This window comes from Taudactylus pleione, unplaced genomic scaffold, assembly GCF_031769625.1.
Source record: "Taudactylus pleione unplaced genomic scaffold, aTauple2 ptg000066l, whole genome shotgun sequence".
NCBI lineage: Eukaryota > Metazoa > Chordata > Amphibia > Anura > Myobatrachidae > Taudactylus > Taudactylus pleione.
The window spans coordinates 7,261,279-7,277,658 of record NW_028284468.1 but is presented as its reverse complement, the minus strand read 5'-3'; the positions used below and the strand labels follow the sequence as shown (position 1 = coordinate 7,277,658).

The window sequence follows — 16,380 nt, the reverse complement described above, 5'->3', positions numbered from 1 at the left end:
GATACCACAAGACACCTTCAGAGGTCTTGTGGAGTCCATGCCTCGACAGGTCAGAGCTGTATTGGTGGCATGAAAGCTACCTACACAATATTAGGCAGGTGATTTTAATGTTATAACTATCTGGACTACTGGAAAATGGCTGCCAGATATTTTGTTTAGCTTTATTAGTGACAACTGTATATAGTGAAAAAATGTCATGCTTTGAAAGTTTCTGATTTTGTAATGATTATGGGCCAAATTCAATTAGCAGCGATGCTTACCGCAGGCTCGTAGCCTTGGACTCTAATGCCTGGGGCTATTCAATTGCAAACCCTTTTCCTTGCGCAGGTAATGCGCATTAACCCATAGATTCCGGGATAAGTGCCCTTAACTATGTGTTAACTCATTTGCGGTGGCCACGATAAGAGCAGATAGCCCTAACACAATGGATTTCTATTCTAGCCTCAGCTAGGGGAGGACAGAAATCTGCATTAAGTGCAGCCTGCAAGTGAACAGCTCCGGGCACTGCTACAAGCCTGCTGTAATCAGTGTGGCTAATTGAATCTGGCCCTATGTATGGTATATATACCTCTCGTGTCTTATCCACCAGATGAAGCTCTGACAGGGTGAAACTCGCTGAGGCATTTGGTATTGTAAACCTTTTTCAAATCTGGTTGAACATGGTCCTGAGGTATTTAACCAGATAACCAGTTTTAACCATTTCTAATGTATGCATATTTTATTGTTTTTATGTCTGGTGTGAAATAAATTGCTTGTACATGTTACACTATTGGTGATCCTTCTCTTTATATAAGCTGTCGTACTTGGTACAAATCAATGTATATAAATGTGCACAAGCAGCTACCATTGCCTTTGCTAAAATACTACATGGATAGAGCATCATTCTTCTATCGTAGTACAGAATACATACATTAATATAATGGGGTCAATTCATTTGAACGTGAGGGTCACATCTCTCCCTAGTCTTGTGGATTTTTGCACACAGCCCTATGGTACCGTGAGTGCAGCATATTAAATTGACCCCCATAGTGTGATCTAGCAACAAAAAAACATTTTTGTACTTAGAGAATGACATGGTCAACCAAATACTTCCATGATGAAATTATTTTCTCAACATACCGTCTCAAAACTGCCCTTATGCATCAGATCTATAGGTGGCCGGAAAAGGTCAGCCAATGTGGTCAGCTTCTTATCCACTGCTCCTCCATTCCGCAACTCTTGTTCCTGATGGACTGCAGCACCCCAAAGTGACAGAGGAACAAGTAAAAGAATGTGAAAAAGGTCAGTACTCCTGAATATTAAGTCTCACCGTTCATTGTTTACCATTATTAGCAACCTGCAGAGGTCAAATTGGATTATTTACCATTTCTAGAATACAAAACTTTTTAAAACATACTAATGTTAATAGAAAAAAAAAAATCATTCCTCAACTTCCACACAACGTTCTAAACATTACTTAAGAAAATTCATTAGACAAGATACAAACAAACGTGGACAGAATAAAGAGCTTAGGGAACAGTTACCTTGGTAACAGTAATGAATAATTTTTGGAGCTAATAGCACACAGATACTTACTAGTTTCAGTCTGAAAATCACGGAATCCATCAAAAATTGAACGAGCTGGTCTTCGTCTTTTGGGAGCTGAACGAAAAGGACACTAATAAAGCTCTACAGCTTGCTCTGATAGAAGTACAAGTAATATTGTGCAACATGGAGACAACCAAAGAAGCAATGAGATCAATGTATAAGTAATATAATTTCCAGGAAGTACTTGTATTTTAAAAGCAGAATGGATGAAAACATTTTTTGTTTTAATTAAACAGTAGAAGTTGATATGCAAGAAAGGAGGCAATAGCATAGGCTTTATAGGAGATTAGTAAGGATTTGACTTCTCCTGGGCAAAGGCTTGATGTAGGCTCCGCTGAAAGCTCTGATGGAAGCATCAAAATGATATACCATCTTGCCAAACAAACAACCTTAGTGCCCTGCAAAGATGCCTAAATACAATAGACAATGCATAATACCCAACTCTCTGCTACACCTTGCTCATTGCCGCAAGGTCTAACGGCCTATCATTTTGACACGAGGCTGGCCTCCCGCAACGAACTCGAGTAGACCTCTGCAACGATATAATTACCCGCAGTGGTGGCAGAGTATCCTGGACATTATCCTCCAAACCATTTCCTTGCTCACTGTGGTGCACACCAGAAGAGGAGGATTTGGTTGATTAATATAGTCCACAGCAGCAAAGAAACACCTGCCTTGTCCACAATACATTTTAAACTATACTCTGACCAGTTTTCATTCTGCCACCAATCCCTAAAGTGAAGTCTGAAACTTCGACACCTATAAAAATACGTGAATTGCTGATATTTTCCTATGTATCTGTATAAAAAAAAATAAAATAAAATAAAATAAAAAAAAGGTTTTTGGTACTTACCGATAAATCCCTTTCTCCGATTCCACAGGGGACACTGGCGCATAGACAATGGGGTATAGACGGTGGTAGAGTAGAGCCTGGCACTTTAAATAATTTATAAGTGTGACTGGCTCCTCCCCCTCTATGCCCCATCAGCCCTAGTTTAGAAACTGAGCCCGAGAGGAGACGGAGGACAACAGGAAGACGAGAAGAAGAAGTCCACAGAAAAGACTGACTGAAGGAGTGACCCACTGAAGGGAACACATGTAGTCACACAACAATAGAATGCAGAGGAACCACAGCCCAACTAGAAAACAGTGAACCAAAAACAAGAAGGCAGGTAAGCAGCGCTGGGTAGGCGTCCATAGACAATGGCGACGTCCCAAAGCGCTGAGAAACCTCCCGACTAACAGCCAACCGAAACGGGGACCGAAAGCAGAAATAGAAGATAGTCACGGAACACACTGGAATTCCCAGGCGGTCTTCCATCCGTGACCCAGCTCAGTTTCCGAGATCATACGAGACCAAGCGAGTTCAGGGTGGTGTGGCTGTAGGCACTTATCATAAAAAGGTCATTTCAATTTTAGTACTTGTACCATGTAAAGCTGTAGAACATGAGTCCTAGTGCATGTAGCCACTTAATCTATAGTACCCTGGGCTACACAATACCAGGATACGAATCTTGTGTATGTGCTGCCGGAGCAAGCACCCGAGCTAAAAATATGTAGATATATACATATATTCATACCTCCCACGGTTAGCCCTGATGGCTATAGAATTACAGGGGAGGAGAAGCCGCTGAGCTATTGCAAACTAGGATGATTAAAACCAGCCTTCAGTTTTAGTACAGTATATGCTACCATAGTGACATCCCCATCTAGTATAAATGAGAGGCATGAGAAGCCTGAGAGTGAGAGAGACTAACATTTGCTAATCCTGCATTAAGGGTATGCTGTAGTCACAAGCTCCGCCTCCGGCTGTAGCACTAGCTAAACCGCGGGCTATGTGAGCACGCGCCATAGGAAGTGTCCCCCTCCTATGCAAGTCTAGCCAGTATGTGCACCGGCTGAACAAACTTCCTCCTCATCTGAACCACATAAAGCCGTGATTACATGTACCTCCCTCCATCATAGCCGCAACAGCGGTGATCTACTAACACTGCTGAATCACTCCCCCCCCCCCCCCCACGTGCTCTAATCACGCAGGGGTGGGTCCAGTCTGGTACTAGCGTTCCCCATAGTGTTCAAGGCTTGACCTATGAACGGCGCTGAGTGTCAGCACAACGCTGCCTATAATGGATGCATACGGGACGCTGCTGTCTCTCTGCCCATCTTAGGGAATGACCGGCACATCTGGGAGCATCACTGTGAGACCCCCTTGTCTGGACCCAGAGTTTCTGCTAAGCCCCGCCTCCCTGTTATTCATGTCTATGCGCTAGCAGGTAAGAGAGAACTGCTATTACTTAAGCTGCCCACCTCGGATGCTAAATGGCGTGACCATGCTGTCCTGTCAGTGCTGCAGCTGTGTTTTACGTGGCGCATCCTAAGAATGACAGCCGCGGCAGCACCGCGCTGTCATGCTAAATGGTGCTATAGATGGCGCAACTATTGCCATCCATCCTCTCATTAACTAGGAGGGGAACTCTAGCCAGGGAGGACAATGAACCCAGACGCTGGCTGCCGAAGGCCGCAGCGGGTCTCGTAAACAGCTCCGACACTGCCACATTAGTTACACTGGCAGGGAGAGGGAGCCTGTATGTGTGACAGCCAGCAGCGCGCACTGTCACTGAGCCCAGCGTTTTTGCCCACCACTCCAGCTAGTCAGGAGTGGTGGGATATACTCACAGACTGCTGCGGCCGGGATGCTAGGCTGGGGGGCAAATGAGGAAACCCAGAGACTAACTGTTTTCAGTTGTGGCGGGTCCACAAGGAGTCTGTTTTCTCACTTTTTAAAGCCCCCCTCAGGGTCACCGGACACAGGCTGCAGTAGCCGTGGCGGTGCCCTTCCCGGCTGCTCCCTCCTAGCAGGCAGACTGCCACAGTAAGCAGCCTGCCTGTCCTCACATGTAAAATTAGAAATATGAATAAATAATAAAAATAAAATAAAAGGCTCGAGACAGCTTAAGAAGCAACCGGCTCTCGCATAGAGGGGGAGGAGCCAGTCACACTTATAAATTATTAAAAAAGTACCAGGCTCTGCTCTACCACCGTCTATACCCCATTGTCTATGCTCCAGTGTCCCCTAGTGGATGAAGGAGAAATTCTATTTTCAGTGCTGGTCAAAACAATTTGGGACAAGTCCATTGCTATAGGTTTACAGAAGGGACATACATGTGCTTGCAAGCAAGAAATACTCCAATTAAATAGTATTGCAAATACAATTATTTGATCATTAAAATTACCCAATCCAGCCAAGCTCCACAATCTAAGTATTACCAATTCACAGCATAGTATTGGTTTAGAGGTACTTTTATACCACTAGTATTCCTCCTAGACCGTTTTAGCAGGGCGCCGCGCCCTGCCCAATTTGAAATTGCTGAAATGCGCTCTGCCCGTATGGAGGCACACAGTCACGGGTGAACCAATCACCGGTGAGTGAATATATGCCGGGTGCATACACACGGCATCTATTCACACTATGGGGGGGGGGGGTAGCCAATGAATGTTGATGCCATAAATCACTGGTAGGGGAACAGGTGTAAATTACCCCAAAAGGGGTAAAAATTAAATTCCTGGGGGTAATGGACGGACAGCCGGGCATGCATATTAATCATTGCATGCCCGGCTGTCCGTCCATTACCCCCAGGAATGGAGGTCACTGGCGCCGGGTGCGGCGCCAGTGACCTCCAGCCCGGCGCCGCAGGGAGGCTCTAAGCCGGACGCCTGCTGAGATGTTATTAACAGCGGGCGCCTGGCTCCTTCCATGCAGCGCTGCGTTAGCCCCGGCTCTCCCCGTGCGCACTATGGGAGAGACGTCTTGACGTTACTCCCATAGTTCTGAGGAGCAGCCGGGTGGACAGGACGGCGGCGGATGCAGAAGCTGGGATTAAGGTAAGTGTTTTTTTCTTTTTTTTTTTTCTTTTGTACAAGCAGCACTACAGGGGCACTATATGGGGGCACTGCTACAGGGGCATTATAAGGGGGCACTGCTACAGGGGCATTATATGGGGGCACTGCTACAGGGGCATTATATGGGGGCACTGCTACAGGGGCACTATATGGGGGCACTACTACAGGGGCACTATATGGGGGCACTACTACAGGGGCACTATATGGGGGCACTACTACAGGGGCACTATATGGGGGCACTACTACAGGGGCATAACTATGGGGGCACTACTATATGATTTCCTTCCCTTCAAATCAAGGGGGTAACGTCAGCGTACCTAAATATATTTTGGGGTAAAAGGTAAAAAAGTTCCCTGACCCCTGCCATAAGTGGTCGCAATAATATTAACGGTAAAACATATGTGGCTTTGTAATTACGATTATTAATGCATTTTAATATTTGGGGTCAAAACTGCAAAGAAATGGCAGATTGCAAAAGCTGCTGCCTAGTAAATCCAGCTCCAGATCTCAATTCAGTAAAGCACCTTTGAGATATGGTGGAATGGACAGCCCACAAATCTGCAGCAACTGCGTGATTCCATCATGTCAACATGGTCCATGGGGCGGGAACGAGTACACCTGAACTTTAAGGAACCCTACCTGATAGAGACCATTGTGTAGCCAAATACTCAAAACTGTGAAGTCTACTTCCCAACAATTGACCCCTGTACTGTAGACCATAGGAATTGTCCAACCAGTGGACTCTGCACAGACTATAATGTATCATTCATAGCCTACTAAAGGACTAGTTTAATAACTTTATATATATTTTATACCTATTGCCCAAATGAAATAGTTTAGTCTTAAACAGTGTTGGTGCCTTTATTACACAGAATCTACTGGACCAATTTCCACTGAGAGCGCCGATACTGAATTATTTGGGAAATGGTCTTTGGCCAGACTCCATTATCTAATGGAGAGTATTTATTCTCACCGCAGAGAATATAAGATTAATCAGCTGCAAAGGCAGCACAGTGTACAACTTCTCCTAAACACAATGTTACCTTTCTTACTGCAACTATAGGTTCTTCCATACGGAACAGTAGTTACACAGACGGGACATCTACAAGCTAATAGTGCACAAACCTCTTACCTCCGAAAATTTCCGGCTCTACAAGGATTTCTTGTTTCTGTGGAATAGGTGCACGAACATCATCTCTATAAACAAGAAAACATGAAGATGATCTTATTCCAGAACGCCAAAATGAAGAGGAGAAATAGGTTATACAGATATGGGGCTAATAAGTAGGCTGGCAAGGTTCATTAACACATGCTCTTACAACACAATATTTTTACATATTCATTTTACATTTTTTATCTGGCATATTACATTTATTTCTGTGCAAGAAATAATGAAATACCTTAAAAAGGACCACTAAACATAACTAAATTCTACAATGCAGAGGCCGCGGCTTTGTTCACCCAAAGTTCCGTTGCGCTTTGGATACAGACTCAGACATATACAGATATACAAGTGATGCATAGCAAATTAATAGTGCAGTCTAATATGAAGCGGTTTGTCACATTCGAATGTGACTAAGACGAATTTTCAGTGCAAGTATGCAGTTATGAGGCTCGGTGTATGAGGACACATCTGTATTTCTAACAGATGGTGGCATTGTTGTAATGAAAGCTTAACTAGGAATCACATCAAACATATCTTTTGACTGCAATATAATTAATTTGGAATAATAAATGCATAATAAATGTAATAAATGCTAAACGTGAGAGGGAGAATACATAGGGCCAGACACAATGTCCACTAGGAAAATATCCTGCAAGTTATATACCATGTAAATGAATTCACTTACTCTGCAGAAGGACGGGCTGAGGATGCCCCTGCAGAACTTGTGCTGGGCTCCTCTGCGATACCCCCACCATCCAGGAACATAGTGACAGCCATTTCTAAGTTTTGACTGCATGCTTCCAACATATGTTTCCCCACACTTTCAGTGGCTCCTGCACAAAATAAGAAAAAAACAAAGCCATGTAAAAAGATTTCCAAATCCTATTGTATCACAAGAGCAAGTCACCTCTCTTTCACACTTATTTATTACATAGTTAATTATACAGCAGTGGGATGTGGCAGGGACCGACATATCAAGCACCAAATCGTCTAATGTGTACCGCCCGTTGTCGGGGGTGGGAGTCATCAGTTGCATCGCTAGGTACACACAACGTTTAGTGTGTACCAGCTTAAATCTTCTCCACTATGGCTGAAGTTTGTTCCACTCAGGAAGTCAATACTGCTCTGGTGAATGTTGCCTCAGCTCCATAAGATGGTTTGTCTGATCCACCTGTAATTTGCTGTATCACACTTGTTTCTCCTTTGATACGGAATAAGAAGCTGTCCTTGTTTCCTGTAGGAGCTTGCTGCAGTTAGATAAATTAGCTCTATAATAAAATTGGAAAAATATGTTCTTGTTCTAATTTAGGAGTGGAGCAAAATAAAAGATAACAGTACCTCAAGACCTATGAATAAAAAAAAGACTACTTGATGCAGGAACAAAAAGTATCCATAATAAACCTGTCACCTAGGACGGCCAGATAATGCTATCCGAAGGAGACAGCCCAAATCTTCCCCACTCACTGTGTTAGAATAGTAAAAAACAAATAGTGATTTTCCCTCCATCACTTATACCATCATCTGCGATCCCGACCCCCCCCCCCATTCCCACAAAGACACCAGCAAGTCATACTTCTGTGACATGACTGAAAGTGAAACAATGCTTGTATCCCATGTTCTGCAATGTAATGCTGGGTACACACTAGACGATTTTATTAACGATTTGGCCAATTCCGACGCATATAGATTGCGAGCAGGGCCCTCTTTCCTTTATGTCTGTTACTCCCCAGTTTTGTTCTATTAATGTTGTTTCCATTTGTAGAGCGCAATGGAATATGCTGCGCTATATAAGAAACTGTTAATAAATAATATCATCCAGTGTCTATGCACTAGGTCACTGACGATGCGTGCTCCTTTGCGGTGTCAGTGACATTGTCCGTCGGACCTGCGGGCGATATCGTTAGTGGGGGTCATGCTGCACAATGCAGCATTGCCCCCTCCATCGGCAAGGCCGGCACTCCTGCCAGATCCCGTCGCTAGTGGCATCGCGCTGGGTACACATCGTTTAGTATGTACATAGCTTTAGTCTTTTGCAGTTTTATTCTTCTTGTTTTGATCACAATGTTTCTGCTTAAGGCTCTGCAAAACCCTTGTGGAGCCATATAAAAGAGGTTTACTAATGATTACAACCTTTTTTTTTTTTGTTATTTTAAGTATCTTAAGTATATCATTGCTTATTACCAACCTAGTCCTTCCCTCCCAGAGCTCTGATCTTTGATGTCACTTGTTTTCAATTTGAGCAGTGTGGCAATTTTTTTTTACAAAACTATAAGCCATAGGTTCTCAAACTCGGTCCTCAGGACCCCAAACAGTGCATGTTTTCCAGGTCTCCTCACAGAATCTGAAGTGAAATAATTATCTCCACCTGTGGATCTTTTAAAATGTGTCAGTAAGTAATGAATACACCTGTCTACCTGCTAGGTGACCTGCAAAACGTGACCTGTGTGGGGTCCTGAGGACAGAGTTTGAGAACCACTGCTATAAGCAATTGACCATCTACGTGCCTAGCTGATGTCTTCAAATACGGACAGCTCACAGATTCTTGTAGGCTGGATGAATCAGTGGATCTCACTCTGCTAGTTGCAGCAGGATCACACCATAAAGAGTTAATTATATATGAAAGAGAGGATGTGTCCATTTTTGTGCCAGGTTTTTCCTGCTTCTGGAACATGTTTCGGTATCTGTCCACAGTCTTGTTTTACTTCATGGTGAAAAAAAAAAATCTGTGCCCAGAATACTTAACTTATACACCATTTTGTAAGGGACCCATTCACTAAAATGCTGTCATACACACTAACCAATCATCGGCCCGTTGCATCGTGCCTGACGTCACAACTGGGCAGGCATTTACATGTGCCCACCGAGTTGTGATGTAGGTCACCCGCGGCCTCTGCAACAAGTGTATGACTGACCGCCCGTACACAGCACAATGAGCCGATATATCTGCAGACATATCGTCTGTACGCACTGGCCGACGCACACACGATATATTGGCCGAAGACCCAGCAAAAGTATTTTTCCCAATTTATAGTAAGCCTTCCATGGCAGGTAAATGTATGGGCTATTAAGATTATTATCTATAGATGATCATACCTTTACATATAAGAGCTGTAGGACAGAGTTGGCGCACGCATTACTTTAATGATCAAGAGAAGAAAATGTTTATTGTCAATACTGAAAGTCTATTGTAAAAATTAAGAGAATGTTTGGCGTAAAGTGTATGTATGTGTGTGTGAGTGTGTGTGAGTGTGAGATCTGGGATTCTCATACACAGGTGACTGGGGGATAAAGTGTAGAGAGAGAACATTTAGAGGATGTATAATCCCAGACGTGTGAGGAGCATTTTAGAGATGGTACAAAGTCTTTAATTTTCACAAAGAATTTGTATAGTCAAGAGCAGAGTTATAGTAAGAACTTTGGTTTGAACAGCTAATGACAATACAATGTCTACAGGGCCCAGAAGTTACAGCAATCTATGCAAGATGGAAAGCTAAATAAGAGTTTAATATCGGGGAAACCACCACAGCCTCTGCTTACGCTGCATGTTTTATTAACTATATCATTTGAAGATATAGGGCGGAAAATAAAAGTAAAATATATTTGCAGTCACTATGGTACACAAAACAGCACATACCTAACAAATGCAAGATCAATTTATGGAGGTAGACATAAGACTTGTAGCATATAAATAGACCTCTTATTTTTATATAAAGCCCCAACACATTATACAGTACTGTATATTGATGGGGAAAAAATACAAATAAATGACATTAAACAGAAGGTAAAGCTGACTCTACCCAAATACGTTTACAATTTAACAGGTTTGGGGAACAATTTACCCATAAAGCAGCAGAATAACAAATGTAGCTAGAGCTGAATAGAGACCTTGGGGCTCCTCTATGGAAACTGAAGACAGGATTTCTATAAATCTACATTTGTACGAGCGGAACATTAAATACATAGATGACACAGGAACATTTCTGTCAATGGCATTAGCGAGAATTAAGGGGGGACCTAAATATTTCTATACAGGGATGGCTCAGTTATAAAAGGAGTGTGGCACAGCCATCACAGTCAGACCCTACTTTGCAGAAAGATGGGATTACTATACCACTGTATATACATAATCTAAAGCACAGGTTCCCAAACTCGGTCCTCAGGACCCCAAACAGTACATGTTTTCCAGGTCTCCTCAGAATTACAAGTGAAATAATTAGCTCCACCTGGGAATCTTTTAAAATGTGTCGGTGAATAATGACTACACCTGTGCACCTGCCTGGTGACCTGGAAAACGTGACCTGTGTGGGGTCCTGAGGACAGAGGCCCTGATTCAGAGCCGGACGCTCTGACCAGAGCGCTCGCTCTGAATCAGGGCCGTCCTAGTTAAATTTGGAGCGGCCTTTTGAACGCTCGCATAGCTGTGGGTTACCACCCACAGCTTATGCGAGCGTCCATGATGATGGTCGCGATGGTCAATACCATCGCGACCATCGGGCTTGCGACGAGACCCTGCGATAGGGTCTCGCTGCCGCAAGCCCTGGAGTGATTTTGGCTCTATCAGTGATGTCAGTGGGGCCTATCTAGTGATGTCAGTGGGGCCGGCGCCAGACGGTAGGCGTTCCCATGGGAACGCCTCCGTCTGGCAGCCACGCCCCCGGCCCGCCCACCAAAGGGGGCGTGCTGTCACGCACAATCGACAGCACGCCCCCTTTGGTGCGAGACCTGGAGCGACAGCTTGGCTGTCGCTATCCGGGTCTTGCACATGCGCACGACGGAGCTCCCTCCGTCTTGCGCATGCGCATTTGGGTACCATCAACCCGCTTGCGAGCGTCCTGCGCTCGCGAGCGGGTCTGAATGAGACCCAGAGTTTGAGAACCACTGATCTAAAGGGTTAGGACCACTATAGATGCATCCAAATTGGGAATGGACATTAGCGATATCAGAGGAACAGACTTCTATGCATACACACGGTCGGACTTTTCTTCAGATCTGAACCATAATGATTTAAAAATCGTTCATATCTGAAGGAAAATCTGACATGTTTGTCAGATGAACGATGAACGATGCGCGTACCCGCTTGTCAGATAACGATATCTAACATCTGATGTGTTTGCAGTCAGATTTGGACACAATGCCATTCATTTTAATGCAGTCAAAAATCGTTCGTAGTTCAAATCGTTCATCTGACAAACCTGACCATGTGTATGCACCATTAGATTTCTTATACAGCGCTGTGGGTTGTCTCCTTACAGTGTTGCGATATGTAAATATAGAATGGGTGAAAGGTGACCAAAACATGTTCAGGATAGAAGTGGTTTCCCCATGCACTGAAGGACTCATCCAGAACTAAGGAGTAGGTGATCATGACAAGAACATTATTAGAACATCTGCATGGAACTTGTAATAAGCTCCCTTGATTTTTTTTTTTTACTTTTTTATGGTACGTGCCCATATTGGATAATTCACAGAATTGCATATGTTTTAAATGCTGCTGTTTTCATGCACTCATGTGAGTGATAATTAAATTATCCTTTTGATTTCAATACTAGCAGTGTTGTACTATACATATTTGTGTTCTTTCCATGTGTTTTTGGGTATTGAAGAGAATTGATTAAGATAGGATACTTTCGATACACATTTATTTAAGAGCATATAACCCATCAGGCTTGCAGATAACTATCATTTCCTCTGGAAGAAGGACTTTCCACACTTGTATTTATTTACACTAAGGGCCCCATTTACTAACGAGTGATATGCTTATCTTAAATGGTGCTCCAGCCAACCAGCTCCTGTCATGTTACAGGTTGTTTTCGAAAAATGACAGCTGGGAACTGATTGGTTGGAGCACCATTTCAGATTAGTAGCGAGTGATAACAAGCCCCTAAGGGTGGACCTATTTAGTAATATTACACGATATATAAGCTAAACTTTCTCTTTTTGTTTCATGTTTATACATTTTGATATCCCAAAACTGTGAGGACACGGGCTAATTCACTACCATAAGTAACAGAGATTATGCATGCAGTTCAATTGCGATATTTATCAATTCATTCCGATCGCTATTCCCTTGCAGCACTACACAAGGACGCCCACTTAGCACACATCCGTAATGTTTAGCAAGACTGCAAAACCATCGGTATAATCGAGTACCATCGCAGCCTCACGCACACTTGCACAAGCTCTTACCTAAAGCCGCATATCCACTTTCCAATTAAAATGAGGGATTGAACGATATCATTAAATCGGGCATGAATCGGGAATGAAAATGTCAAACAGCCAGCGATGCACGCTCCCGCTGGTAGTTTTCGGCATCATCGTCTAAACATGCTGGTCAATCTGCCGGTAACGACAGATTGACCATGTTCAGGGATGAGGGAGGGTGCCTGCACTGAACGACATATCGTTCAGTGTAGGCACTACAGGGGATGAGGAACGACTGTGCAATTACAATGTTGTAATCGTACTGTCGTTCCACTATCTGCTAGTGGATACGCACCTTTACTCAGAAATTACTAACAACCACGCATGCTATGAGACCTCAGACTGCATATGCCATAGCAGTGGAAAATGTATGCATGACCCTGCACCGGCGTGCAAACGACCTGGCACACCTGCATTTCCCCGACCACCCCCCAGTCGCTACCCACAAATGGCACTTCCTGTCAATCACTCTGTAATGGGTCTGCGTAGCCTCTACGATCGCAGTCCCAATCACAGTGGCTATTTCACACACTGCGGTGCATACGCAGAATGCAAAATTAAATAGATTGCATAATCGCAGTTGCGTACGGTAGTGAATCAGGTCCACAATCCACAGCACTGTATAAGAAATCAGACACCACAGAAATAATTTAATCACCAGAGTGCCGAGCGTCACTTAGATGCCGTTTGCAGCTGCACGGTGGTCAGGTGCGCTTATTTTATTTTTAATCTAACTTGTCACTGTTATATATTAGCGGAACCAACATTATAAAATGTTAAAGTGCGTTATATCCCATTTATGTCTGAAAGCCATTCAACTGCATTTTATTATTATAATATAATTATTATTATAAATGAGGTCATATCCTTACGTGATCCATGTAACTGGCTGGAGCTAGTCCTGCACCCTACATAATAACTAGGGCACTGTGGATGCACCCCACCTATATAACTATGGCACTGTGGATGCACCCCACCTATATAACTAGGGCACTGTGGATGTACTCCACCCATATAAGTAGGGTACTGTGGATGTACCCCAAATGCTGCACCCTTCCCACTGCCCTGCTACACCCCACTCCCCTTTGTCACGCAGGCCCACTTTCCGGGGACCCCCAGCCGACCTCCTCTCACCGGTAATGGAGATGAACTCCCTCAGCATCTGAGCGGAAACCCCGCCATCCGCCTCCATCTTCCCCTCGCCAAACAACAACAACCGCCGACGTCACTGCCTGGGCCCCCTGGATCACGGACACACACATATGAACACTAGAGGCAAATACACCTCATCACTAAGCCGCCGATCCCGGTCAGGTTGATATGCTCGGCAGGCAGATAGGGAGATATGTTAGGTAGACGTTTAGGCCTTGCCGAGTCAGGAGGCGACAGGCTCCGTGTGTAACATAGGCCGTGGTGAAATATCTCGGGAAGCGCCAAGCGTTTTCAGAGAGCTCTGCGAGCAGTGTCGGCGGCCATTTTCTTGAAGACCATGAAGTAGCTGTCTCAATGCGCAAGACACACCTGCTCCATGCCTGAGACAGCTACGACTGGATGTGGTGCCGCTGATCCTTCTTCCACCCCTGTCATTTCATTCAAACAAGCTTTATTTAACCCTGACTGTTACAAAACGATGCATTTACGTTTGTTTTTACCCAATGACAGGATTTGATTATGAAGAACGTAAGGCTTCCTTTAATGGTACATTTAACAATACACCTCTACCCTGTTGTGCTTCTCCCTACTGTAATTTCATTTATCTTTTACCCCCCCCATTAGGGCAACTAACACTTGGCTACTTATGTGGGCGTAAAGGTCGCTAATATAACAATGTTTATTATCCATGTCCTGCTTTGTATTGTAATTTGCTGGTTACTTATTCATGTACTTTGTAAGGCGCTGCGGAACACTTGTGTCGCCATGTAAATGATAATCTAACAATTTCCAGAGAAACGTAATGTAGGTTCTGAGCACGGCCATCCAAACTTGTGTAGGTGGACTACAACAAACAGAATGACATCTGCTCGGTTTGGATACGGCATGCGGGCGTTCAGGATGCCAAATCCCGAAAGGGTTAGAATACCGACACTTGTCGGTCAGTATTCTTACCCTCCCCCTCTTCCTACCCTAACCTTTCCATCCCCAGAGCCTAACCCTAACCTCCCCCTCTCTGCACCCTAAACCTAACCCTCCCCCTAGTGCCAAACGCTAACCTTCCCCGCAACTTACTTTCGGGATGCTGGCGCCGATTCTGACAAGTGTCAGGATTTCGGAGCTGGCATTCTGAGTGCCAGAATCCCCACAGTCGGGATATTGACCGCATCCCCCATTTGCGCGAACCAGTGAGAGCGATCGGGAAGCGTTTGCTCACTGTGCATAGACTGCCAACAGAGTGAGTGACAGGAGAAGCCGTTTGTGGGTGGTGACACGGGCTGGTCATTAATAACGGGGGTGTGGAGATGCGAACTCAGACGTGCCTGAGCGTATCAACGTCGTTTCAGAGGCATGCGTAATTAAGAAGCAGCGTCATTGTACACATCACCTGGCTGATTTTCCCACTCAAGTGATCGCAGTGCTTGCGGCAGGGTATAGTCATCCTGAAGCGATGCGTTCGCTTCCGATGGTACCCGATGTACCGATGGTTGCATACACTTCCAGGAGATGACGTACGCAAGTTGGCTTCTTTAGTCAGGCTGGTGGGCGTCTACATACACAAAGCGATCGCACACCAAGACATAGTGGGTGTGCTTATGCCTTGCCGTACAATCGCCTGCCTTGCTGGGTGTGTGCCGGATTTGCATACGCTGGGTGCAAGCGGGTCTGAATGAGCTCCCTAGTTCTAATGCATTTTTTAAACACATTTTGTAGTACTACAACAAATACATTATATATATACATCCTATTGCATTTTGTTTATTGATTTATAATAAATCTATTAATAATATGACTGCTGGGGTAATGGTTAACATTGCTGCGTCACAGCCCTGGGGTAATGAGTTCAGTGCAGTCTGTGTGGAGTTTGTACGCTTTCTTTGTGGGTTCCCTCCAGGTTCTCTAACAGACCTACTGGTAGGTTAATTTCTTTCTCTCACAAAATAATAATATGTGTGTGTGTCCCTGTAGCAGGGAATATATATTGTAAATGTCTCTGGGGCAGGCACTAATGTGAATGCCTGATATATTCTTTATACAGCGCTTCGTAATGTGCGTGTGCTATATAAAGAACTGTTAATAACTTTTTTTTTTTTAAAAATGAACCATAGAAACAGAAGGTACAGCAAGAATTGCATTCAGGGAGAAGTGGTGAGATGAGGGGGTCTCCTGATGTACTGATGTACATTTACTGGCTGTCCAGCTGTAAATGTCTGTGTGTTTAATGCTGGTTACAACCTGGATGACACATCATACGTACAGTCGATGATCAATATACCGTCCAGACCATCTGGCAGTTTGTACACTATATCTGTGAACAACATATTTGAAAGATACATGGCATCGGCCGTGCTGCACGGCTGATGCGATATATTGTG

The 16,380-nt window shown here is 44.2% G+C and overlaps 1 protein-coding gene across 1 annotated transcript in view; it reads right to left on the bottom strand.

The window, feature by feature from the left end:
- UBXN7 (UBX domain protein 7) overlaps window positions 1-14,403 on the bottom strand; it is a 48,791-nt gene extending 34,388 nt beyond the window's left edge. The window contains exons 1-5 of the mRNA XM_088466625.1: window positions 13,988-14,403; window positions 7,338-7,485; window positions 6,620-6,684; window positions 1,576-1,641; window positions 1,120-1,232 (exon numbers count right to left, since the gene is read on the bottom strand). Of these exons, the coding sequence (XP_088322751.1) occupies window positions 1,120-1,232; window positions 1,576-1,641; window positions 6,620-6,684; window positions 7,338-7,485; window positions 13,988-14,045 (450 nt within the window). The 5' untranslated portion in view covers window positions 14,046-14,403. The remainder of the gene's footprint in view (window positions 1-1,119; window positions 1,233-1,575; window positions 1,642-6,619; window positions 6,685-7,337; window positions 7,486-13,987) is intronic.
- Window positions 14,404-16,380: the final 1,977 nt, after the last annotated feature.